Genomic DNA, 27,250 nt, shown 5'->3' on the forward strand with positions numbered 1-27,250 from the left:
ACGGTGTAGGTCTGATCGGGGTGGACCACATCTGCCATCACTGACCCCAGCCGCAGCGAGATGGCCTTCGCTACGACCTTATAGTCCATGCTGAGGAGTGAGATGGGATGCCAGTTCCGAAGGTTGCGGAGGTTCCTCTCCTTCAGAAGCAAGGCAAGCACGGCTCGCCTGCACGACTAAGGGAGGACCCTGCTCCCCAAGGACTCGGCCTGTGGGAGAGTGGTCAAGGGGAGATATATAAGCCCTAGGCTAATTAAGGCCTGGTTCCCTGTAGACTAAGGAAGGTAACTACAGGTTAATTGGAGCACCTGTAGCTAATGAAGGCCCTGTCAGGAACCTAATAAACCCCCCCTGCTTCAGGCAGACAAGGTGGTGCAAGGAAGGAGAGAGTACTGGAGTTTAGAAGTGTGTTGCTAAGAATTGAAAGATCAGAGAGGAAGGAAGGGAGGACAAGGAGACTCCCTCTCCCAGCGTTAAGGACCGAGAGTAACCCTACCCAAGGGGAAGAGGGTAAGAAACTTGCAGGGATTGAGAGGGGCTGGGGCTCAGAGTGAGGAGCAAACCCAGACCCCTTCCCCACTTCCCTCCTCTACCACCTTCCCGGGCCACGAGCTTGGCCCTCGGCTCCCCCAAGAGCAGGGGCAAGGATGGTGTCCTAGCCCCCCTGCCAATAAAAGCATGAGACCCACCCATACCAACATTGGCCATTTGTCACAACAGTTACATGTAGAAATATAGAATCAAATAACCTGCTGTACTACTTACTAATATAAAAATGCCATTTTAATATGGATTTATTTTATGAATTAACTTCTTTCCCAAACTCAGAAACCACCACCTTTTCAAAGAACTTTTCTCTTAAAGACCCTTCCCTGTTAACCATAAGTTAAAGACTTAGGCTTGACTACACTTAAAATGCTGCAGTGGTGCAATTGCACTGCTACAGTTGAGTCATGATAGTGCTTCAGTGAAGATGCTACCTATAGTGATAGGAAAAGCCCTCCATCAGCAGAGGTACTCCCACTCCCCAAGGGGTGGTAGCTAGGTTAATGGGAGAATTCTCCCATTGACCTAGCACTGTCTATACAGGGGTTAAGGTTGTTTTCCAAGTAGCTGATTCCCAGATTAAGGGCCTGCCCTGAAGTTAAATAATAATATAAATAATAATTGGAGATATACCTATCTCCTAGAACTGGAAAGGACCTTGAAAGGTCATCAAGTCCGGACCCCTGCCTTCATTAGCAGGACCAAGTACTGATTTTTGCCCCAGATCCCTACGAGGCCCCCTCAAGGACTGAGCTCACAACCCTGGGTTTAGCAGGCCAATGCTCAAACCACTGAGCTATCCCTCTCCCCTAAAAAGAGGTCTCTTCACATTTTTTTGTAAACCACGTATTAACAGGATTTGATTCTGTGTAATGCCTATTTAGTACTGGAAAAAAATCTGTCAAAACAAAGAGAGCTTACTGCTTCTGCCCTCTTGCCCAGCTGAGAGAGAGAGTGACATAAAAGCTGCAATTTCGGCAGCATGGAAGTTGGTTGAGGTGGTCATGTAGCACTGCTATCTAGCCATCAAAAAGGACAAGTCATTGGACAAACTCCCACCATGTAAGGACAGTTCTGAAGAGCATGTCAAAAGAACATCTTGGTAAACAAAGATTTGGCTGTCTTTGCACATAAATTAACTAGATATTGGATCACCATTATAATATTAATGGAAAAATGTGGATGAACTACTTCTGGCATTCTTGAAGGGCCCACTGGAATCTGAGCTTCAACAAGACCTTATTTGTTCCTGTACCAGGAAGAGGTCACTACATAATCAACTGTGTCTGTAGTTCAAACTATCTTCCCTGCACAGAGCTGTATACATGCCAAGGCAATGAAGACGGTGGTAACCCACACACTCTCAAAGATCATATTGATGAACAAGTTGATTATAATGATGTTGACTAGCAATGTCACCATAGCTTACTACATTATGTACATATCTGTACAAAATTATTAGATTTTGTTTTACTCTTTATATTATTGTGATGCTTTGAGATAACAGAAACCCAATTTTAGGTCTTGAAATAATACACAGACATTAAACTTACAGAAATAAATACAAATACATTTCAAAGCAGTCATTTTAATATGCTCACGATGTCATTGTTTATACGGTAACGGCTCTACGCCATACCTCATCTCAACGTAGACATAAGCAGCTTTCAAATGCTGTATGATGTGCATGTATGTAGAGAGGATATGTTAAGTCAATCACATTGGTGGTGTTTTCCTATATGATTCAAATGCCGTATTGTAGCTTGTGTTGATACCCAGGATATAAGAGACAAAAGGTGGTGAGGGAATATAAAGATATTATATTATAATAAAAGATATTACCTCACCCACCTAGTCTCTCTTATATGATTCAAAGTTAAAGTTGCATTACAGATGTAAGTTTAACAAGAGTTTTAAGCCTTGATTTTATAAGGTCATTGATACAGCAAAAATTAAATCAAAATGTAAATGGAGTATGATTTGAATTTTTCATGGTGATTTGATAAAAATGAATTGGCAGAATAAGAGTCAAAAATCACCCCTTCTGGCAATTTTTCAATGGATTGTCTCATTTAATCTTTCTCCACATTGTTGCCACCTATATATAATTGATATGGTTGAAAACAGCATATGAAGAATATGCATCTATAGAGCATTTAATAAACTTTACAAAAAATGGAAAATGTGCATAAAGCCAAAACCCATCATATATGACAACATATCTGCCATGGTGCAATCCTCTGCCACTGTTGAGAAACAAGAGAGACTGAACAAAACAGAAGCTTAGCTTTTCTTGCGCTGGGAAAGAGGATAACAGGAGTTCATATCTCAGCTCTTCTAATTGCTATTTATCTGTGCAGACACTTTATTACCCGTATGTAAGAAACTGAACCCTGGTCAACCCTTTTTGGCAGCAAGCTCCAACCTGCCACCCAGTGACCTGCAAATTTTCATCAGAATAGGAGATAAACGCTGACAGAGGACCCAGGCCCTGGAATCCAATTGGCAAAATGTTGGGGTCCTTATCGGTTCACAGCTTCTATATAAACCTAGCACAGGAACACAAAGTGGTCTCCTTATTTCAGACTGCTACCTCTGTGATACTTGCTCCTACTATTTGCTGCTGATGTCCTGGTAACCTGACCCTGCCTTCTTCCTGACACTTGACTCTGGTTTGCTCTCTGGCCTTTCTCGTGCTCTGATCTCCTGGTAACCTGACTCTTTCCCTCACAGGACCTGGCCCCTTTTCCATGGTACTGGTACAGGGCCATGAGGAATGTGTGGCTCACAAAATCCTGGACTCTCAACATAAATGTGGCAGGCTCTTGTACCTTGTTGACTTGGAGGTATATGGTCCTGAGGAGCATAACCGGGAACCTGCAGAAAATGTACAAGCCCCAGTGCTTGTACAAACATCCCATAGGAAGCACCCCAAAAAGCCTGGTCCCACATCGCCATGAGAGTGCCCATGGGGAGGGGGTGATGTCAGGAACTGCAGGTCTTAAATCCTGGTTGACTGGACTCTTTGGTGCTAATAAGCTCCAACCTGCCATCCAGGGACCTGCTAACTGTTGTCAGAATAGAAGATCCCAGTCCCTGAATCCAATTGGCAGAGTACTGGGGGTCCTCATTGGTTCACAACTTCTATATAAACTAGGGCTGTCAAGCGATTAAAAAAAATAATCACACTGTTAAACAATAGAATACCATTTATTTAAATAGTTCTGGATATTTTCTACATTTTAAAATATATTGATTTCAATTACAACACAGAATACAAAGTGTAGAGTGCTCATTTTATATTTATTTTTTATTACAAATATTTGCACAGTAAAAAACAAAATAGTATTTTTCAATTCACCTCATACAAGTAGTGTAATGCAATCTCTACCATGAAAGTTGAACTTACAAATGTAGAATTTTGTACCAAAAAAAACTGCATTCAAAAATAAAACTACGTAAAACTTTAGAGCCTACAAGTCCACTCAGTCCAACTTCTTGCTCAGTCAACCACTTAAACAAACAACTTTGTTTACATTTGCACGAGATAATGCTGCCCACTTATTTACAATATCACTTGAAAGTGAGAACAGGGGTTTGCATGGCATTGTTGTAGCTGGCACTGCAAGATATTTATGTGCCAGATGCACTAAAGATACCTATGTCCCTTCATGCTTCAATCACTATTCGAGAGGACATGCATCCATGCTGATCATGGATTCTGCTTGATAACTATCCAAAGCCGTGTGGACTGACAAATGTTCATTTTCTTCATCTGAGTCAGATGACACCAGCAGAAAGTTGATTTTCTTTTTTGGTGGTTCGGGTTCTGTAATTTCCACATCAGGGTGCTGCTTTTTTAAGACTTCTGAAAGCATGCTCTACACTCATCCCTCTCAGATTTTGGAAGGCACTTCTGATTCTTAAACCTTGGGTCGAGTGATGTAACCTATCTTTAGGCATCTCACATTGGTACCTTCTTTGCGTTTTGTCAAATCTGCACTGAAAGTGTTCTTAAAACGAACAACGTGCTGGATCATCATCCAAGACAACTAGAACATGAAATATATGGCAGAATGCAGGTAAAACAGAATAGGAGACATAATTCTCCCCTAAGGAGTTCAGGCACAAATTTAATTAATGTATTATTTTTTTTAATGCGTATCATCAGCAGGGAAGCATGTCCTCTGGAACTGTGGCCAAGGCATTAAGGGACATACGAATGTTTAGCATATCTGGCTCATAAATACCTGGCAATGCTGGCAACAAAAGTGCCATGCGAATGCCTGTTCTCACTTTCAGGTGACATTGTAAATAAGAAGCAGGCAGCAATATCTCCCATAAACGTAAACAAACTTGTTTGTCTGAGCGACTGGCTGAACAAGAATTAGGACTGAGTGGACTTGTAGGCTCTAAAATTTTACATTGTTTTGTTTTTGAGAGTAGTTATGCAACAAAAAAAATCTACATTTACAAGCTGCACTTTCACGATAAAGAGATTGCACTACAGTACTTGCACAAGGTGAACTGAAGAATACCATTCTTTTGTTTGCCGTTTTTACAGTGCAAATATATGTAATAAATAATAAAGTGTGCACTGGTCTACTCTGCATTTTGTGTTGTAATTGAAGTCAATATATTTGAAAATGTAGAAAAACATCCAAAGTATTTAATATATTTCAATTGGTATTCTATTTTTGATCAGTGTGATTAAAACTGTGATTAAATTTTTTTGAGTTAATCATGTGAGTTAACTGCGATTAATCAACAGCCCTAATATAAACCCAGAAGGGAAACACAAAGTTGTTTGCATAACAAGGTTCTCCCTGCTTCAGACTGCTTCCCTTGCAATACCTGCTCCTACTGATTGCTGCTGATCTCCTAGTAATCTGACTTTGCCTGCCTCCTGATCTTGGTTTGCCCTCTGGCCTGTCTCAGACTTTGACCTCCTGATATAGGATCCAGCCTGACTCCTGCTCCGACCACTAGGTCAGACTGCCCACATCCTGGTCTTGACACATTATTCACTAAGCCTATGAACCCCAATCCATTTTTAAAAGTAAATTACTAAAAAACATATGCAAGCTCACTACAGGTGGCCAGGAACAGAACCCAGGACTGTAACATGACAAATGTGATCACTGCACTTTACCACCTTTCAGACTGAATGAACAAGTTTTAGTTACCACATTTCAAACCACATTCCTGTCCAGAAGCCAGGAATACAATCCAGGATTCCTGATCATCAGTATTCTACCACTGGCTATAAAAAGTTGTATAAACCCACTAAGGAAGTATATATCAAATGCTACATTGGCTGTCTACTTATGTAGTTCAAGCAGTAAATCTATGCTAGGGAATGGAAAGTGAAGGGATTCAAATCCTGGTACTTGCCTATGTGGGGCCTGTTATGGTTGCATGTGCTTCACACAGTGAGAAGACCTCGCACAGGTTTTGTACTTAACTGTGACTACTGACGACTCATGGCTTTGCCGCTCACATCTGTGATTACATGGTAAATATGAGTGATGGTTGGCAAGTGTGTGTGTGTTGCACTGGGAGATGTGTTGAGTTGTGCCTGGTGCTGGCAGCAGGGTTGTGCTGAGAAATTTATATTGAATTGCGCGGGTGGTGAATAAGGGGTACGCTGCCCTGGGAGGCTAAAATGTGTTTGGGATTATTGTATCTGCTTGTTGTGTGCGTGGCTGTGCTGATTTGTTTCAGAGTGGGAGGGAGGTGCTGCAATGGGAGACGTGCTGATTTGTGTGGGTGGCCATTATAGGTGTGGCAATTGGGTTAAGTACTCCATCTGTGCAGTCTCCCTCATCCAACCAATGAAACTGCTGCATGCAAATTAGCTACAGAGCAAGAGCAGTGATTAGTTGCATTATCTCTGATATCAACAATCAGACTCTTGGCATGGCACAGATACAACATGCTTTACTGTATCTGTACACTGCAAAAGTATAGTTTGTGAAGCCAAAATGGCAAAGAACTTAAAATTGAGATGGTAATAGAGCACAAAACCCAGTGATGATTCAACCTGGTGATATTCTGAACAGAAAGAGCCCTCAAACATTCTTGTAGTTGTTTCCATCCTTCACACTGACTCTAGAGGCATAACAGTTGTCAGTGTGACACAGAGTGACATTCCTGGAATCTTTTTATATTGATTATCTGTAAACTATGGTGCAAGAATCCCCAAATTTCACATTTCAGTCATTTGTTGCACATTTTATTTGTGTAACCCACGGGTCAAATTGTATGTTGTGTTGCTCCCGCTGTGGGCCCCTCCATGCCCAATTCAGAAAATGAGTATGTTATTACTCTTGGATTGATAGCCTTGTTCTTTAGCACAACTTAAAAAATTGTGCTTTTAAATTCTGGTGGTCCTTGGTTCAATTCCCAAGGTCGAACAAGATGGCATTTGACACATTTACACATGTCACATACGGAGGGTTGACAGGTATGCTTTCATGGTGGCAGGGATGGAGTACCTAGAGGAAGGTGAAACTGAGTACATAGACCTGCTGGTGGAATGCAGGTACTCTGCTGCTGCAGCCGTACCTAGCTGTATCCAGTTTCCAGAAGTCCAATGAGAAGCTATGGTGTGTTTCAGGATGTGCATGATGACAGACTGACAGGTTATGTCACCACTGATATATATGTAGGGTTGCTCTTGGTATACTTACTTTCCGTAATTTTTAAATGGGAATACAAGTTTATAGAAACATTTAATCGAGGCATGTTATAGCCTCTCATACCCCTCAGAAGGGTCGACAGTCAGGATTGGCTTCAGCAGCGCAGTTTCTCCTTCTGATTCCCAGGCAGGTGCAGCTCCCCTTCTCCCTGACTCTGGGGAGCTATCCACTGAGGTACACCTAAAGCTGCATAAAAATTAAGAAATTAACAAACACAAACTATGCTTAGTGACAGATTAGGTTGCATCTGGACACACCCCATCCACTGAAAACTTTAAAAGTATGGAAATAAAAAGGGGAAAAATTCTTGCATTCCTTTCCATCTTCATATTGCCTACAATATTGTTGATAACACATCAGAACACTCCAAAAGGCATTCACTTCCCATCTCCAACATAAGACTTAACTGTGACCTCATATGCTGTTATATCAATTATACATATATGTGCATATGACTCTCACATTTCATGCATTTTGGAAGTTATTTACCTTAACACTGATGAAGTCAATGCTAAGGTTTTTTGATGGAGTGTTAGTTTGATGAAGTTGGTATTGATTTCTCGTATCTTTTCAAGCTGGGAAGTGAAAGCCTTTGGAGTGTGTTACTGACAATGTTGTAAGCAACATGAAAGTGGACACGAAAGCAGGAGTCTTTCCTCTTAACTTCGTATTTCCATGCTTTAAAGAATTTGGATGGATGGGATGTGTTCTGATGTCATCTTAACTGTCACTAAATGTAGTTTTTGTTTGTTAATTAATATGGTTGAGGTAAAGCTGCTGGATGTTGGGTTTACTGAAACATTTAATTCTCTGCTCAGTGTGCAACAGCAGAGAAGATTGCTAAAATGTCATGGTTTGCATTAAGAGAGGGATTACTTCTAGAGTGCTAGCAGAACTTTAAGGGGTGCCTATATGTTTCTAAAGCCTTGTTCATACTTAAGATATTAGTCACCTGTGAAATCACACGTAAATTTGTACCAGTGCCGTTTAACCTGGTACACTGGTAATAAAAGTTCTCCAGCATAACAAAAGTGCATTCAGTTACTTGACTTTGTGAAAAATTCTCTTTTTAGCCTAAAAATTTCTATGCCTGTTTTTTGCCCAAGGATGAATTTTTTGCAAAGTTTGCCCAAGAGTCAAATCCCATTAAGAACAAAGAAAATGAATACGAACATTTTTACAATCTTTTCTTTAAAAATCAGGTCAACAGTGTTTGCCTGAAACCCCCATCTCTATAAGCAGGTATTCTTGCTGGGAAAGAGTTATGTGAGTTTTGTTAATGGTACAGCTAGCTCATTATCACATCTGGATATAAAGTGAGGCTGGAGTAGCTCTAGGTTGGACCCATCATGTAAGCTGAGCAGCCCTGTGGAAGGAAGCATTTGAGCAAGTAAACTTAGGGGGTGACGAGGAGGAGGTTTGTAATGGATTTTGTGTTCCACTGAGTTCCTTTTGTGAATAAAACCAAATCCCAAGAAGGGAATAATTTTAACTCACCACAAGTTGTGAGGGCTGTTTAAATCAAGCTGGAAAAGGGACAATTCTGTTTTATCTCTGAATTTTGATTTTAGGACAGCTTTCACAATGGGGTATTTCCTGTCTCCATGACAACCACAGGCAGACCAGATCTTTGCTTGGAGCCTGGCCTATGGCTGTCCTTCAGGAAGATCTCTCCAGAACAACAGCCTCATTCCCCTCTATTCAGCATTGGTGAGGCCTCATCTGGAGTACTGTGTCCAGTTTTGGGCCCCACACTACAAGAACGATGTGGAAAAATTGGAAAGAGTCCAGCAGAGAGCAACAAAAATGATTAGGGGGCTGGAGCACATGACTTATGAGAGGAGGCTGAGGGAACTGGGATTATTTAGTCTGCAGACGAGAACAATGAGGGGGGATTTGATAGCTGCTTTCAGTTACCTGAAAGGAGGTTCCAAAGAGGATGGATCTAGACTGTTCTCAGTGGTAGATGACAGAACAAGGAGCAATGGTCTCAAGTTGCAGTGGGGGAGGTTTAAGCTGGATATTAGGAAAAACGTTTTCACTAGGAGGGTGGTGAGGCACTGCAATGGGTTGCCTAGGGAGGTGATGGAAACTCCTTTCTTAGGAGTTTTTAAGGTCAGGCTTGACAAAGGCCTGACTGGGATGATTTAGTTGGGGATTGCTCCTGATCTGAGCAGGGGGTTGGACTGGATGACCTCCTGAGGTCCCTTCCAACCCTGACATTCTGTGATTCTATGTCAACTGGGCATGATGCTTTCAGTGAGAAGAGGAAGAGATCTGCCAAATGTGAAGCTGAAAGGTGAATATTAGGATATGTAGATCAAGAATCTGCATATTGCCAGAGGACCAATGTGTGTGACGAACCTCAAAATTCTGTTATGTGACAGTTATGAGAGATTCTCATGGGTTTCTTATAATGCAGTATGACTGCAGTCACTAACTTGTCTTTCCCATGCTCAAACCATCATGTAAAAACACTAGAATATCCTTTGTCCTGATATGGATTCCCTGTAACATCATCTAAACTTAAGTGATACAAAGACATTATTTGTGAATTTCCTCAGAGATGCTAGGAAGGTGTTTATCATCTTCTTAAAGTAAGTGTTTGTGGTTCCTTATTCTCAGCTTCCCTGATAATAGGTTGGACAACACTGCATATTGGTTTAGGATATGTCCCTGTTGCACTATGTTTTTTCATTACATGTTGAGAGTTTGAGAGGAGGTTCCAGTTAAACATAGGGGATCACAGCCTCTGCTTTTGCATGTCTTCCTCACATCTTATATCCACACCTCTTCTGGTTTTCCAATTGGACCTGAATGCAAATATCAATAGGTTTCCAGCCTGGTCTGGGAGGTACGTAAAGGCTAGATGATGTAGAGTGCATTCCCTTGTGTCTTGCTGAGCCAGCTGAAATTGTCTTTCCCTCTTGATATAGAACCCTGGGTAACTGACTGTGAGCTTTTGCCAAGGACATAAATAAGACAGTGCTGAAGGTTTCTGGCTTTCTTAACAGCGATATACACACCGCTATTTTGAAGCATCATCTGCTGGAAATGGAGACGTGAAGTTGATGGTCCCTATCATGAGAAAGCTTATACTCAACCTGGAGTACATGCCTAACCTGGGCTGTAATTGGCCCTTCCACTTATTCACTCAAAGCCATGTCTCTGAAGTGTTTTCACAATGGCTGCTGGACACAGCATAACATGAGAAGGTTGCCCAGACAAGGGTAGATATGTATCCATTTCACTTGAAGGGAGGGACAAAATGGCAATTTGTAAATATCCATGTAGAAACTGAGTACCTCCTTTCTGGACATTTTGGAAAATGCTTCTTGTAACAGAAGCTAAGTTATCTATGGTGACTCTCCCTGATTAGAAGTTCAGTAGATCGCCAGGAGGTGTATTTTTGTATTCTTATTGCTGTAATATTGGATTCTTGTGCATTGTCCAAAATATCTGTCTCTGCAGGGAACTGGTTCTGTTGTTTCAATGTCCAGGAGATGGACTATTGCACTCTCCATCCGGTGATGGTATGAATGGTTTTGTTGATGTGTTGGTTTACTTTAACTTACTTTGGGGAAAAAGTAAGCTTGTCCCTTGGACAATGACCTAGTTCTACTGAATAGTCTTCGCTAGTTATCTCAAGTACTTGAAGTGGTTTACTTTCAGGTGAGGGCCCACCCTGAAGTGCCTCTCATGGGGGGAAGGGGAGAGGAAATCTGTTCAGATTTGGAAAACCCCAAACAAAAGAAGCTTTTGAGGTTGGATGGTTTTCCAGAGAATCAGACTCTTGCTCTTCCTATTACCAGGGAAGGCAGCAATGGCATCCTCCTACCATGTAATCTCTATGCAAGAACCTGGAGGAGCAGTGGCTTCGAACATCTGCTGAGATAAGACAGTCTGAAGATTCTCTCTCACTAGAAGCGGAGAGAGACTTAGTCCCTTGTCCAAAGCCTCAGTGTCTGCTTTGTCTCGATGCTCTCCTCAAAGAGCTTACCAACAAAAAAACTGAGAAAGATATTCCAGTTTCTTTAGGCAGAGCCACAGGCCCCTAAGATATGCCTTTGGTAATTTTAAATGTACAGCAAACTGGAGTCAGGTAAAGCACCAGTCCCGAAAATGTTGCTTGAGAAATCTAGTTTAAAACAGAGTTTATGTAGGGGTTTTTTTTGCTGATGCTCACAATGGGCTCCTTGTTGACTACTGCAGGCAACACTGAGGATTCAAACTACTGCATCCATGTTTAGTCTGAGTGATCTTATTCTCCTCTGTAGGTTTGGTGGGAATACTCCTTTAGCTAATCTGACTACGGAAGCCATAGCAGGCTTCTGGTCTGGTCTCAGAGGAGGGAGCTTCCATGCAGCCTGCTCAACTGTCTCAGCATGAACCTCATCCACACACAGCCTATGATCTGGTTTCACCATCACCTACTGTCTGCCATTTCTGATGCGCGAGAAGCTGAAAGTGCTGCCCTTCAAACTGTCCTCAGAAAGAAAAGTGTTTCCACCCCCACTCCTATTTTCTTTTGAGGGCAACTACACCTGTATTTCCCCCTAGTGGTTCAGCAAGGGCATCCATTCTCAGGGTCCCCTGGCTGCCACCTCTCATGAGTTGAGACTCATATCTCTCTCCCTTCTGATTAGAGTAATCCCTCTTCTCTTTGTTATTCCCAGCAAGAGATTTTCTGCCCAAACAGGCCTGTTTGTTTCTCCCCTCAGAGATGGTACACAGTGCAATTGCCAACAGTTTATCACCCAGCACTTCCTATGCAAGTCTATTTTATTCTTAAGGTAAAAACCATTACAGAGAAAACATTAAAATAATAAAAACCTATACGCATACTAATAAACACACCAGAGATCACCCCCATTGCTTCCAACATGTGCTCTTCAAGGCGAGTCTTTCAAACACAAAAGCAACCCCCTTTTGTGGTCAACATGTCCATAGAATCATAGAATATTAGGGTTGGAAGAGACCTCAGGAGGTCATCTAGACCAACCCCCTGCTCAAAGCAGGACCAACACCAACTAAATCATCCCTGACAGGGCTCTGTCAAGCCAGGCCTTAAAAACATCTAAGGATGGAGAGTCCAGAACAGACTCAGCTCAGAACTAGCATACTTATGAATAGTTTAGTCTACCTTTATGCAGTTCAGGGATCTCTGATCTAGAGTTTCCAGGAGCAAATAATCAGTACATAATGGGTTCTTCTCCTCAGGGATAGCTTCAAAAAGCCTCCTAGGAAACCCACTTCACACATATTGTCCCAAACAGTCCTCTGAGGTTCCTAACATTTACATTAGTCATGTCCCTAGAAAAGTTGCATACAATCCTACAATAACACAAACAAATGTATTTTGAATACAATGGACCCCAGAGGTATTAACCTAATTGAATAAAGTATAATTTAAGTCAATAAAGTTTATTCAGGACACTGCAGGAAATTGCCGTCTGTCACAGACAGTTTTGAGACAAAAACCTCAAAGCCAATGAGGAAACTTGAGACGTTTAGTTTAAAACATTTTTTAAATCCCCTGAAAGCTCTGCCACAAAGTGAGACTTGCAGTCTGTTACAAGTGCAGATTGGAGGCAGACAATTCTGGAGAGTTCTTCCTGAGGGACAACCCTAACCCCAGGCTCAAAGCCACCAAAATCACCAGCATAAACACAACTATGCTGACAGAAGAGTGTATCTGTTCACCATAGCTGATGTTGTTTGAGAAGGTGGTATTATTGTGCCAGCAGGACTTATCCTCTATTGGCATATGCTGCAATTACATTGGGGGGTGGGGATGGGAGTGTGTCTCTATACCAGCATAGCTATGGCTTTGGCACCACAGCCTCTGTAGTGCAGACGTGGCCTTTAAATGAAATTTGTTCCTACACAGTAGCACTGAAGACAGCATGGTAAAAGATAGTTACCTTTTCCGTAACTGGTGTTCTTCGAGATGTGTTGCTCACGTCTATTCCACAATAGATATGCATGCTCGCCACATGCACCGATGTCAGAAGTTTTCCCCCTAGCAGTACCTGTAGGGAAGCGCCCCTAGCAATCCCTAGAGTGGCGCCTCCATGATGCAGTATAAGGGGCACTGCATGCTCCCGCCACCACCCTCAGTTCCTTCTTGCCAGACAACTCCAACAGAAGGAAGGAGGGCGGGATGTGGAATAGACATGAGCAACACATCTCAAAGAACACCAGTTACGAAAAAGCTGAATGTCTCTCTCTCTTTTGGTCCAAGACTTGAACGACTTGCAAATTTTGCAGTGATTGCTGAGATGGGTTTCACCCAAAAATAGTGTAACCAGTCCGCGTGTGGATCACTCACTGACACTGGTCACCTACAAGTGTCGCATGACTTAAAACCCGGGGCACGGGGCATGTCAGGGAGGAGAAGTCCTCAGCTTGAGGATCAGTGCTTTTCAATATCTTGGTAAAAACTGTTTTTCATTTTAGTTGAGCTGGATAGGCTAAAACAAGGTACAATGGTCATTGGAATGAATTTTGAGGGAATGTAGAGCAGAAGAAATTAAGCAAGTATTTGACAGAGTGGATTTCCAGATTAGGTGGTGAAGTAAAGAAGCGTTGTGTGTTTAACCAAAATTTGGCGGTTGGGGGAGTATCTAACCACACTGGACGTTGAGGGGATGAGATCACAGGGGATTGGTGGTTTTTGTGTTGTTTGTTTGCTGATTGGGCTTTCCCCTAGATTTTTTGTAGCAATGTTGTCTTCTTGCATTTAACAGCATTTTGCTTTCTTCTGGCATAACTTTTCCTCCCATCTCAAGTGTTTGAATTTGAAAAAAAAACTTTAAAATGTTTTAAGCTAACAAATTCCATAGCAGAGATGGCAGCATTGTTAAAGCCTTCCACAAATACAGGCTGATCATATATAAACTATAACTGCAATGCCATCTGATGGGCATTCCTCCTAGACTGAAGGACAAAGATCACTAAAGGAACATAGCTGGGTACGTTACCTGGATCTGCGCTCTGTTTCCAGCTGTAATGTTGGATATTGTCCAACATGCCTCCTTTTTGATAGACTCCTTAGGGCTGCTCAGCAAGTGCAATAAACTCTGCAGAGCTGAGCAATTCAGAATTACCTGAAGAGAGAGAGAGAGAGACACACACACATACCCCTTAGACTGTGTCATAAACAGATAGTTAAGGGTTAATGCCTCTTTTAGCTGTAAAGGTTTAAGAAGCTCAGTAAACCTGGCTGACACCTGACCAGAGGACCAATAGGGGGACAAGATACTTTCAAATCTTGGTGGAGGGAAGTCTTTTGTTTGTGCTCTTTGTTGTTGCTGTTCGCTCTCGGGACTGAGAGGGACGGGACATCAATCCAGGCTCTCCAAATCTTTCTGAATCAGTCTCTCATGTTTCAAACTTTTAAGTAATTAGCCAGGCAAGGCATGTTAGTCTTATGTTTGTTTTCTCAACTTGTAAATGTTTCTTTTTGCTGGAAGGATTTTACCTCTGTTTGCTGTAACTTTGAACCTAAGGCTGGGGGGGGCCCACTGGTCTATAGGAATCTGATTACCTTGTAAAACATTTTCCATTCTGATTTTACAGAGATAATTTTTACCTTTTCTTTCTTTAATTAAAAGCTTTCTTTTTAAGAACCTGATTGATTTTTCCTTGTTTTAAGACCCAAGGGGATTGGATCTGGACTACCAGGGATTGGTGGGGGAAAGAAGAGGGGATGGTTAAATTCTCCTTTTTTAAGATCCAAGGGGTTTGGATCTGTGTTCACCAGGAAATTGGTGAAGTCCCTCAAGGCTACCCAGGGAGGGGACAAAGTGTGCCCCAGACACTGGAATTCTGAGTGGGGGCAGTGTTACCAGATGTAAGCTAGTAATTAAGCTTAGAAGTGTCCATGCAGGTCCCCACATTTGTACCCATAAGTTCAGAGTGGGGAAAGAAACCTTGACAGACTGTATCCGGAATACACAGCCATTTGACACAGGTAATCCCTAAAAGGAAAAGATCACCACCAACATTTATCTAGCACTTTTCACCAGATGTTCCCAGAATGTTTCACAAAATAGTAATTAATCCCCTTGTTAAGTAAATAAATGTTGTCCTCATTTTATGGACAGGCAAACTGATGCACAGAGAAATTAATTGATTCAGTGCAGGGACCATGTGTTCAATATGTATTTATACAGCACCTAACACAATGTGAGGTCCTGGATCCAAATGTGACCCTAATGAACATGAAGGAGGTTTTGTTTTTTGTTTTTATTGGTTTTCTTTTTGCACTGAGACTCCTTAAACAGACAGGCTCTGCATTTCTTTGGCTCTCTAGTTCCCTGCCTCACTGTCACAGCCTGTGAGGCCTGGTCAACACTGTAACTGACTCCTGGATTCCAGTTGTGAACACCAAGATTCCCCCCGGAATGGATTTCTGTGACTGAGTTATATACGAAAGAAGCTGGTTGTTAAATACAACAACATTAACATAACCCTCAGATAAGGGCTATAAACAACACACTGTAACAATTAGAAAGATCACACAACTGTCTGAAGCACTACTTCTGTTAAACTGAAACAGTGTTTCTGGTTGCTATTAACCGGTTTTCCTACCCGAACTCAGTGTTATGAAACTGAAGATGATATATCAAAATGATGTATTCTCATACATAATATGTCATCAGTGAACTAATTATTGGGTTAGGAAAAGACAGTTACTTTTTCCGTAACTGGCGTTCGAGATGCGTTGCTCATGTCTATTCCACAGTAGGTGTGCACCAGTGCCAGAAGTTTTTCCCCTAGCAGTACCGGGGAGGGGGGTATAAGGGGAGCTGTGCGCTCTTCCCACCCTCAGTTCCTTCTTGCCAGACAACTCCAACAGAAGGGAAGGAAGGCGGGCTGTGGAACAGACATGAGCTACACACCTCGAAGAACACCAGTTACAGAAAAGGTAACTGTTTTTTCTTCTTTGAGTGATTGCTCATGTGCATTCCAAAGTAGGTGATTGCAAGCTATATCTGTTGGAGGTGGGTAGGAGTTCACAAGTTCCTAGGATGGTGTACCGCACTGCTGAACCTAGCATCATTCCTGGTTTGGGAGTCTGTCACATACTGCGAGGTGAACGTGTAAACCGAAGACCACGTGGCAGCCTTACAAATGTCCTGTATAGGGACATGGGCCATGAAGGCAGCCAATGAGGCATGTGCCCACATCAAGTATGTCCTCACGATGGGCAGCGGCGGGACACCCGCCAGCTCATATCAGAAGCAGATGCACAAAGTGATCCAGTTGGAAAGCTGCTGAGTGGAAGTCAGCTGGCCCCTTGTGCACTCAGCCAAGGTGACGAACAATTGTGAGGACTTTCTGAATGGCTTGGTTCGCTCGAGGTAGAAAGCCAGAGCCCGCTGCACATTGAGTGGGTTGAGACGGCACTCGTTACTAGTGGTGTGAGGCTTAGGGCAGAGGACTGGTAGAAAAATGTCCTGACTCACGTGGTAGGGAGAGACCACCTTTGGCAGGAATGCGGGATGTGGGCGGACCTGGACCTTGTCCTTATGAAAGCCCATATACGGCGGCTCGGAGGTCAGGGCTTTGAGCTCCGAGACCCACCTGGCTGATGTGATAGCAACCAGGAAGGCCACATTTCACGAGAGGTGATACCAGGAACATGTGGCTAATGGTTCAAATGGGGGGTGCCCCATAAGACGAGGCAGCACCAGATTCAGGTCCCATTGCGGGACCAGGGGCTTAGAATATGGGTAAAGCCTGTCAAAACCCTTCAGGAACCGGCTGGTCATAGTATGGGAGAACACAGTGTGTCCTTGCACTGGGGGATGGAAGGCCAATATGGCCGCCAGGTGCACCGACGGAGGAGGGTGCCAGGCCCTGGGCCCTCAGGTGGAGGAGGTAACCAAGGATAAGCTGGATCGGGGTGGCCGGTGGGGACACATCTTGGTCTGTCGCCCACCTAGAAAACTGAGACCACTTCGCCATGTAGGAGCGGCGAGTGGAGGGCCGTCTACTTTCGAGGAGGACGCACTGAACCTGTGCTGAGCATGCCCTTTCCTTGCCACATAGCCACTGAGCAGCTATGCCGTAAGGTGAAGAGCTGCCAGGTTGGGGTGGAGGAGGCTGCCCTGGTTCTGAGAGAGGTCTGGGGGGAGCAGCAACAGCCACGGCGGAGCCACCAGCAGGCCTGAGAGGGTCCCGTACCAGTGCTGCCTAGGCCATGCTGGGGCAATGAGGAGGACCCTGGCTTTGTCAGTCTTTATTTTCACCAGGACCCTGCTGATCAGTGGGAATGGGGGAAAGGTGTAGAGAAGCTGGCCTGATCAGGCCAGGATAAAGGCATCAGAGATAGCGCCCCTTCCTAGGCCCCCCCGGAGCAGAACCGAGGGCACTGTCTGTTCTGCCGGGTCACGAACAGGTCCAGCTGGAGAGTTCCCCACCTTTGGAAGAGCTGGTGGGTCACTTCCGGGTGTAGAGATCACTCGTGCTGAGAGCAGAAGTTCCGGCTCAAGTGATCCACCCTCACGTTTTGGGCGCCCGGCAGGTGAAAGGCTTTTTAGGTGGATGTCGTGGGCTATACAGAAGTCCCACAGACTGAGGGCTTCGTGGTAGAGGGCAGAGGATTAGGCCCCACCTTGCCTGTTGATATAGAACATCGAGGCTGTGTTGTCCGTGAGAACCCTAACTACCCTGCCATTCAGGTGCGAGTGGAAGGCCATACATGCAGCCGCATCACCCTGAGTTCCTTGACATTTATGTGAAGGGTCAGGTCGTGCGGTGACAACAGGCATTGGGTCTGAAAATTCCCCACATGCGCCCCCCAGCCCAGGTCAAATGCATCGGACACCAGCTCCAATGACGGGGCCCTGTCCCTGAATGGGACCCCTTGGAACATGTTGCTTGGTGCAGACCACGACCACAGGGAGATGATCACCGAGTTCGGCACAGTGAGGACCAACTAGCTTCTGTATATAGTATGCATGGAACAACCACAGGTGAAGAGATTTTCAAAAGTTGAAAAGTCACTCTCTCAATACAACCTGCAATGGAAACAACTGAAGTGCATTACAACCAATGGAGGTAGAAACATGTGGGGTTCAAAAAAGGATTTGGTTGGACAAATCTACAAAACTTGCGAAAGTGTGGGCTGTCCCAAGCCTATGATTTTTCACTGCATTCTTCATCAGCAAGCATGCGCAGGAAATACTTGAATTTGTCATGTGTTATGGAACCCATAGTTTCAACCGTGAATTTCATTCACTCGCATGGACTTAACCATTGTCAGTTCCAAGCATTTCTGGTGGAAACAATCAGAATATCATGATTTACCCTACCACACTTCAGTTCGATGGCTTAGCGGCGGAAAGATTTTGACGTGATTTTTTTTAGCTTATAACTGAAATAGAAATGTTCTTAAATAAAAAAAACCGACCTTTATCTTTACTCACAAACAGTGAATGGGGCTTTGGAAATTAGCTTTTTACGTAGACTTGACCAAGAACATGAATGACTTCAACATTAGACTACAAGGGGAAAACGAGCTTATCTGTGATATGTACACCCAGGTGAAATCATTTAGGCAAAAACTAGTTCTTTTCGAGTCCCAACTGATGAGAGACTGCTTTGCTCATTTTACATGTTGTGAAAAGTTCAACCAAGAAACTGAACCACAATTCCCAACTAGGTTTGCACAAGAAATCATTTCTGATCTGAAACTACAGTTTCAGGAGCGTTTCTCTGACCTTGATGTGAATGCAGGAGAAATATGGATCTTCCAAAACTCATTTGATTGCAATCTTGAAAAACTGTCACCTGAACTTCAAACTGAAGTGATTGACCTGCAATCCAATGACTTGCTGAAGGACAAATATAAGGAAGGAAATCTGGTAGAGTTCTATAAATGCCTGCCAAGTGATCAATATGCTCATGTAAAAAACCTCTGTCCGTGGATTAATGTCAGTGTTTGCCACTACTTATGTGTGTTAAACATTTTCAGTGATGTAAATATGTGAAATCCAACTACAGATCGACCTTGTCTGATGAACATTTACAATCAATTTTGATGACAGGGAACACTAATTTTGAAACACAGCTAAATACAATCTTGTCAGAAAAATATCAGTACCATACTTCTCACTAATCCTAAAATATTTCTTTTTTTTAACGATTTTGCATATATTTAATTTTTCCAGTCACTGCAGCCCGTGAAGCCCCTTCAGAAATCTAATATGGCCCTCGTCTCAAAGTTTGGAGACCGCTGCCTTAGACTCTTTTCTATTGCGCTCCTGGAGGGAGTCCTCGAACTTGGGGAGAGATCCCCAGAGATTAAATTCGCAGCGACTCAGGAGAGCCTGATGGTTTGCTATTCTTAGCTGGAAGCTTGACGACGAATAAACATTTCTCCGAAAAGCATCCAGCCTCTGAGAGTCTTTGTTCTTAGGGGTCAGGACTGGCTGCCCCTGCTGCTCCCTGTGGTTGTCCGACTCAAGGAGTTGGGCGCTGGGTGGGTATATAAATTTTCGTGCCCCCTAGTGAGTACACAGTACTTGCGCTCCGCCTTCTTAGAGATGGGAACCAACGAGGATGGTGTTTGCCACGGGGCATTTGAAATTCTTGCCACCCCTTCACGGAGCAGTAAGGCCACCCTGATCGGTGCCAAGGAGGACAGCATATTGAACAGGGAATCTGAGGGCTCCTCCATTACATCTGCCTGGTGGTGGAGGCTCCTGCCACCCTTTTTAAGAGCTTTTGGTGGGCCCAGAAGTCCTCCTGTGTGAACAGAGGAGGGTAGGGCTGCAATCAGCTCCTTCGGACAGGGCGAGGAGGCTGGTGCGGTGCTTTGGGTGTCAGCCGGCACCGGAAGATCCACCACCTGGTCGGACTCTGGGCACAGCACCGAAGATATGGGTCCCACCGACTCCTTGCTTGGCAGTCTACGGATGGAGGCCAATGGTGCTTCCGACGCCTCCGCCACCAAGTGAGTCCCCACGGGGGCTGTGCTGGGGGCCACGGTGCCCGCTGGTACCACTGGGCCGGACACGTCGCTCAGTGCCACTGCACTTGCTGAGGCACCTGTGGGGCTGGCTGATCAGGCTGGCTAGCCTGGCCTGTAAACAGGCGACTGAGTGGAGGCCAGGATGGTGTATGACCCGCTGCTGCCTTTGGACCGGGAGTGGCGGCAGTGCCAGGATGTACATCGACCATGGGACCGCAACCTCGAGACGGAAGAACAGCACCGATGGTAAACTGTCTCGCAAGGTGCCAGCGATTGACACCCGAAACTACAGTGCCTTGGCGGAGACTTGGAGCAAGAGCCTGAGCAGGAAGGGCGTCGACGGCCATGCCGCGACCGACTGCAGTACCTCCTTCAAGACGAGGACCATTGGCAATGCCCACCACGGTCCTATCAGTATTCGCTCCACGAAGATGAGCAATGCGAGGAGTCCCGATCGGATGACATCCATCCAGATAGCCTGGCCAGTGTCGAGGGCGATCCATATGGACTGAGCCCTGAACAGTCACTGGATGGTGAGTGGTGTTGGGAACATTCCCTCAACCGAGACCAGTATCAGGCCAGCAGCGACTGCAGCAATCCCAGCCGCGGCGTGCCTCTGGAGCGTGGGGCCGACATCAGCGGAGCTCCAGGCTCCGGCATGGACATGACGTCCAAAGGCGCCTGGAGGGCTTCGGGCGTAGACGGCTTATGGACATCTGGAGAGGCCTGTTCCGAAGGGACTGGGCTATCCCGCTCAACATGAGTCAGAGGACTACCTGACATGGGCCTAACCTCTGTCCCAGACGTCCCTCGGTGCCATTGCGAAGAGGGAGTCTTTCCGGTCCTCTTGGCATGCCCCGTGGAAGGGGAGTGGTGCCGACTAGTTGGAAGGTACCAGAGGGTCTCCGCATTCCGACACCGCCGTGCTGGGTACCAGTTCAGAGTGGCGTGCTGGGGTCGGGGCCAGCGCTGACTCCATCAGGATTGCCCAGAGTCTAACGTCCCTTTCTTTTTTAGTCCAGGGCTTGAACGACTTGATGTTGCACTTTTTGCTGATATGGGTTTCTCCCAAGCAGCGTAGACAGTCTGTGTGCGGGTCACTCCTTGGCATAAAATGCCTGCAAGAGCTGTATGACTTAAATCCCGCGGCATGGAGCATGCCCCAGCCCAGGCTCACTAAGTAACTAAACTTAACTGAAAAGCTAACTGGCTACAGGTACTACTGAACTAACAACAGTTCTTCTGGGGACAAGCTGCAGCAAAGCTGGAGCTGAGTAGTTCCGATGCACCTTCACTGGTGGCAAGAAGGAACTGAAGGTGGGGGGAGCACGCAGCTCCCCTTATACTGCACTAGGCATGCGCCACTCCAGGAGTTGCAGGTGGAGCTCCCCCCCTACGGGTACTGCCAGGCGAAAAACTTCCGGCACCGGTGCACGTGGCGAGCACGCACACCTACTGTGGAATACACATGAGCAATCACTCGAAGAAGAACCTGGGATTCAGCTTTGGCACAGACCACAAAGAAAAAGGAATTTAGTGCTTTCAACCTAGAATTTGGAGGACATTAGGCCACATCATAGAACCACCACAAAATTCAGCATAACAGGTAGCTTTTGCTTGGGACAGAACTAAAACTTCTAAAGGAATACTTAGAAGGTGCTGCAGGTCAAGACTGACCAGCATCTGCATACCTGTATGGGAACCCAGGATTGGAACAGCATGGTCAGGACTGAATGCAATGAGGGAGGTTTACATGAAGGCTTGAAAAAACACATGTTCTGCTGCAATCAGTTCCCTGTTTGAGCTCCAAAAATGACAGTTTTTAATAAAAGGAAAACGTTGAGGCTTGTGACTACATAAATTACCCCTGCTAACTAAGAGAAAGGAAGATGGTAATTACAAGACAGTAATAGCAGAAGCTGTACCTGGGTCTGGATATCATCCCCTGTCACAATGTTCCCGACTGCTCGTAAGGCAGGAGATACCACTTTGTAGTCACTGTGCCTACAAGTCAAAGCAAAGACTTAGATTAAGCAGCACAAAAGTACCTGCACCTCCACGCTTTAGTCAGGGCCCACTGACACCTTGCTAGACCTAGGAGAAGTCTCCTGCCAAGTTTGACTGAAATTACCGAATTTGTGTTTTAGAGTTAGAGGCAAGCTAAAATACATTTTGATTTGAAACTAGTAGCTTTTACATGTCTGACACTTAACTAGAGCACAGGCTTTAAACAAAACACAACCACCAACACACTGGCCATGATTTTTAAAAGTAAGTGCCTCAACTTCGACTCTTAATTCTAAACTCTAAAGGCACCTGAAAAAATAGCCTGGTTTTCAAAGAACACCAAGCACTCAGGCTTCTCTCATTGACTTGGGATCCTACCTCAGCTCTTGGCCATTGCTGTCTAATCCACTGCAATGTAGGAATATGGTGATGAAACACAGCTCTCAGAGGTTATAATCTAATACATATAAATTTGGTGAAGAATAATTCACTGTGGTAGGGGTACCAGTATTTTCCTTGACAACTTTATCAAAACCAAAAGGAAATTTCCAGATAAACTGATAAAGACTATTAAATCAAATTTGTAAATGTGTCTCAAAAACTTAGGGTGAAAATCTTAAAAGGTACCCTATTAGCTTGTGAAATGATTTTCAGAAGTACTGAACATCCACAGTTGTAATGGATAGGAGCTGCTCAGAACCTCTGAAAATCAGCCATCTGAAATCTAGTTAATTTTAAAAGTGTAATTAAAGTACTCATATAATATAAGTCAATAGTGTCACACTGTTACAAAAAAGGTAAACATCATTCTTGGATGAATTAGCAGTAGTGTTGTAAACTGTAGGAAATTTGTTTCTGTATGAAATCTGTTGCTTCACGAAATACTCACAGCATGGAAAACAACTTACTAGCTATAAAAGGGAAACAATGAAACTGACTGCACACAAAACGCTGCCAAATGCACAAAATATACTAATTACAAACAAACAACAAAATCTAAATCTCTAAGGGTAACTTTAGTACACATTTTTGGTCACTAGTTCCTTAGAATTTTTTTTTAAATTGTTAAGAGGGGGGTTTACTAGTCACTGAGCGTAAATTAGAATTTCTTTTTCATATAAAACTGTATTTCCCTCTTCCCCTCAACACCAGACAAATTATTCAGAACAGACAAAAATAAATGATTCATGACTATATCTTTGATTGGACCACATTCTGGCAAGCAAAATGTCCTCTTATTAACAGAATTTCTGTTGGAGTGGCAGGGACCTTAGGAAATTATCTGCATCTAAATCACCTGAAATTGTTAATTCTGATAAAGTTTGATTAATTCTCAAGTTTCTGTATCTCTTTTCTCATTCTTTAGTGATTCCATCATTAGAGGATGGTGATATGGCCCTTAATAGGATGGAGAAAATTCTAGGAAATATTTTATAATTCCTAAGAGATTAATTGTATAAGACTCTCTAATATGCAAAATCAATATCCTTTCTATGAAAGAATGAAACAACTGTAATATTACACTTCCACAGGCTGAGCTGCCTGCTGTTATTCCTGGCCATTTTGTGTGTCTGCTCAATAGAAAAGAGTTAGGAAAGTAATTTAGAGTATTTAAATAAGGGTTTTACTGACTACCACATATATTTATTTATGGAGAAGTCAATCGAAAATGTATCATGCATATTTGAGAAACGTTTAGGAATAGAAGAGAGCTGCAGCAAAAACATTTTTAAAGCAGTTTATAATTAATTATTCTATATCCTAAATTGAATGCATCTATTGCTTCCATAGGAGGTGATTTTGCTTTGTTTCTTTTCCTGACCTGCATGTTCCTTTTCAAAGACACGCTATTGGCTCAGTTCAATTTTGGTATGTACCATGACTGGAAATCAGGTTACCTTATCAACTCTTAGATCCATTCTTAAGGAACAAGTTATACCTATTTTTCCAGAAGTTTCACAGACTATTTTTTATATTTACGATTGATCAATGGTACCATTTTAGTGAAGATCAAACTGAGAAAAAGTAGAAATGGTACTGTTTCCTCTAATGATAAGACGGACATTAAAAATAAAACAGTACGTAGCATCTTTTTCAGTGATTTTCTCTCATACTGCATTTTTAATAAGTGATTATTAGGTTCTGTTTATTACCAGGTTATCCTCTAGCCATTTTAGTCAGACAGTTGTACATTTTAGCAAAAGAGATGTCTATTTTCTTATATCTTTACTGCTCCTTCTTTACACAATTTGTAGGGCTTTGTATTAATGTAGTCATATCTTGAGGTTAGAGAATAGACTAAGATGTGTATGAACTGAATTTGTTTAAGTCTCATTTTTGTAACTTCTGTATAAAATAAAGTGTTGTACCAAATTTCAGTTTTAACGGGACCTTAAAAAGCTATTTTTCAAAATCAAGTTTTCTTTTTTAAATATATTGTTTATACTCTAGAAACTGTTTATACTCAGTATGAAAGACTAAACGTTTTTCTGAAAATTTCAGCATAAATTTTTAAACTTGGATGCCTAATATCAGGCTCTTAAGTCCATATACAAGTAACAAAATAAAATGCCAAAATGTATACAAGTGCTGATCACCCACAATTCCCATTAAAGTCAAAGGGAGCTGCAGGGAGTCTGCATTTCAGAAAAAATCAGTCCACGTTTACTCAGGGTCTGAACATGATTTAGAAGTCTAATTTTGGGGACCAAGGATTGAAAATGTTGATTAAATTTTTAACCCCTTTGTTCTGAAGTTGATTTCAAAACCCAGTCCCCTCAATTCTCCTATGCCCCAATTTATTGCACAAGAAAAGTAGCAATAAAGTCTGAGAATTGCTCTTGGTCTGTAGCCCTCAAGTTCACCCACTTGCTATTGATGGCTCTTCTGCAGCAGCCTTTGAGAAGAGCAGGGACTGTACAAGAGGTGAACAAGCTAGTTTTAAGCCAGGAAACTGACTGTTTAACCCTACTGTTGCAGAAATTCTACCTAACCTTACTATTGTAGAAAGCTGAGCTGTGAGGAAGGTGTAAAAAGGTAACAGTGAGTAATACATTTGTTTAAAGTGAAGTTCTTACATTAGCAGCTCGACCAGTCTTCTGCACACTCCTGCATCAATCACAGCTTGGATTTTATCATTAGGTCCATCAGACAAATATGACAGCGCCCAGCAGGCATCAGCTAGCACATCTGTGTCATTGACAAAGAGCAGCCAGGACAGTACACTCAGACAGGGTGCAACCTACATTAAGTAGAAAACGCAGATGTATGAACAGTGGAATTCAAAGGACCAAGACAGCTGGTAGAAGTATTCTAAAAGCAAGTATTGCTTTTGACTACTGAGCAGTAGAATATGGAGGTACTCTTTCTAGAAAACTTGGAGAACCTAAATACTTCCATGCAGTGTCCAATCTACATGGGGAAGCAGGAGTGAATTCTGTTTCAACCTCAGAAGTGCAGACGTGATCAGACATGTAGCAGCATATGTCACCGCAGGAGAAATTGGGAACATCAGTGTGACATTCAGAATCAGTTATATGCTTTCCAGCCCCTGCACAAGTTGCAGCTATTATCACTAGTGCCCCGTAATGCTTTGTCAGATCCTGGACTATCCAGCAGCAAAGTCACCAGCTTAGTATAAAACTGTCCCACCCACTTTCAGACCTATGCCATAAGGAAAATGGCATGAGCTCAAAGCAGTTTGGCATTAGGGAGAAGTCATAAATACATCCATGCAGAACCCCACAACTTCCTGTTAGACTAAGCAACTCAGCAACCATCCTCCCTGTATCACTTGTGGCAGTGCCCTACGAAGCCCTGCCAATACTGATTGCTCCTCCTGGTTCAAACTAGATGCATGCTGTGTACATACCATGTATTCTTACGAGTGCATAGTAAATGCCAGACTTTGCTCAGTGTAAATAGGTATGGCACAGTATTGAAGACATAATGGGTAGGATTGCAGACAGTTTGTTCAATACTTCCCATTCCACCAACACCAACACCTCCCGAAGTGTGTCAAACACTCATATAATTGGTGCTCTGATCTCCAGAAGATTGCAAGTCTTCATTCCACATACTAGGTTAGCAGGACTAGTTTTCAAACTGATTTTTTCATAAAATATCTTTCTCTGAAAAATACTAACCATTCAAAACCCCCACTTCTATCAGTTGTCTAAGAAGTGGACCTGGAGGTACCATTTTAGTTCCTTGTAGACAGCTGTCCACATCACAAAAAAACACCATCTCGGTGCTAATTCACACACACACACACACACACACACACACACAGTCTCAGCAAGAGAGGGCAAAGAGTAACACTCATGAAAAATAACTCCCTCTCTTTTCTAGAGGTGGTGTCCATGTTAGAGGTGAGACATGTTGGCAAGGGCAGTACACGAGAGAAACTTGCACTGCAGCTGACTATATACTGGAACTGATTGTATGAATCAAGAACTTTACTTCCTAAGCTGTCAATCTAAGCACATTTCAACAGCACTAAGCACACTCAAAAAAAGCCTGATTTGTAAGAAGTCTGTTCAAACAGAAATTTTGAAAGTCCCAAATGTTTCTGCTGCTTCGTACTAAACAAAACAATGCCTTCCTTTCTTCCTTATTTATTGACACCATCTCACTCTCTCTCAAATCCTTGATTTCTTTAATACATTTCTTACCTTGGCAAACTCTGGAGGAGGATTCTTCCCTCTGCAGAGGTTCGATAAAGCCCACACAGCATTTCGGGTCATGGTGAGACGGTTCTGTTTTGAAAGTAATCTGAACATTAAAAACAAAACAGTCAAGGTCTTGACTTCTAAACTCAGTCAAAGAGCAAAGCACATTGTAGTGCTGTTATTTCAGATGCATGAAGCATTTAAAGTGGCCCAAAGTCCAGCTTAGAAAGTTTACATTAAACATGTGTCACTGGTGAAATAAGAATCAGGGACACATGCTCCCACCTGCAGAGCCACTCCCTGTGGATTTTGCTAGTCCAGGCATTTTTGATGGGTCAAAG

At 43.3% G+C, this 27,250-nt stretch overlaps 1 protein-coding gene across 11 annotated transcripts in view; it reads right to left on the minus strand.

Annotated features, from left to right (window-relative positions):
* LOC115635895 (importin subunit alpha-5) overlaps nucleotides 1–27,250 on the minus strand; it is a 132,527-nt gene that overhangs the window by 27,735 nt on the left and 77,542 nt on the right. For 9 of the 11 annotated variants that reach the window (XR_003996730.1, XM_030535224.1, XM_030535272.1 and 6 more), the window contains 4 exons: nucleotides 26,913–27,012; nucleotides 25,317–25,480; nucleotides 22,158–22,236; nucleotides 14,231–14,356 (listed from right to left, as the gene is read on the minus strand). Coding sequence is in view for 9 of the 11 variants with exons in the window: in XM_030535224.1 (XP_030391084.1) it covers nucleotides 14,231–14,356; nucleotides 22,158–22,236; nucleotides 25,317–25,480; nucleotides 26,913–27,012 (469 nt within the window). In the remaining 2 variants the exon portion in view is untranslated. Of the gene's footprint in view, nucleotides 1–7,310; nucleotides 7,434–14,230; nucleotides 14,357–22,157; nucleotides 22,237–25,316; nucleotides 25,481–26,912; nucleotides 27,013–27,250 lie in introns of all 11 variants that reach the window. The other 2 variants (XR_003996733.1, XM_030535243.1) reach the window with 2 other exon arrangements.

Source organism: Gopherus evgoodei, chromosome 1 (genome assembly GCF_007399415.2).
Source record: "Gopherus evgoodei ecotype Sinaloan lineage chromosome 1, rGopEvg1_v1.p, whole genome shotgun sequence".
Classification (NCBI taxonomy): Eukaryota; Metazoa; Chordata; order Testudines; family Testudinidae; genus Gopherus; species Gopherus evgoodei.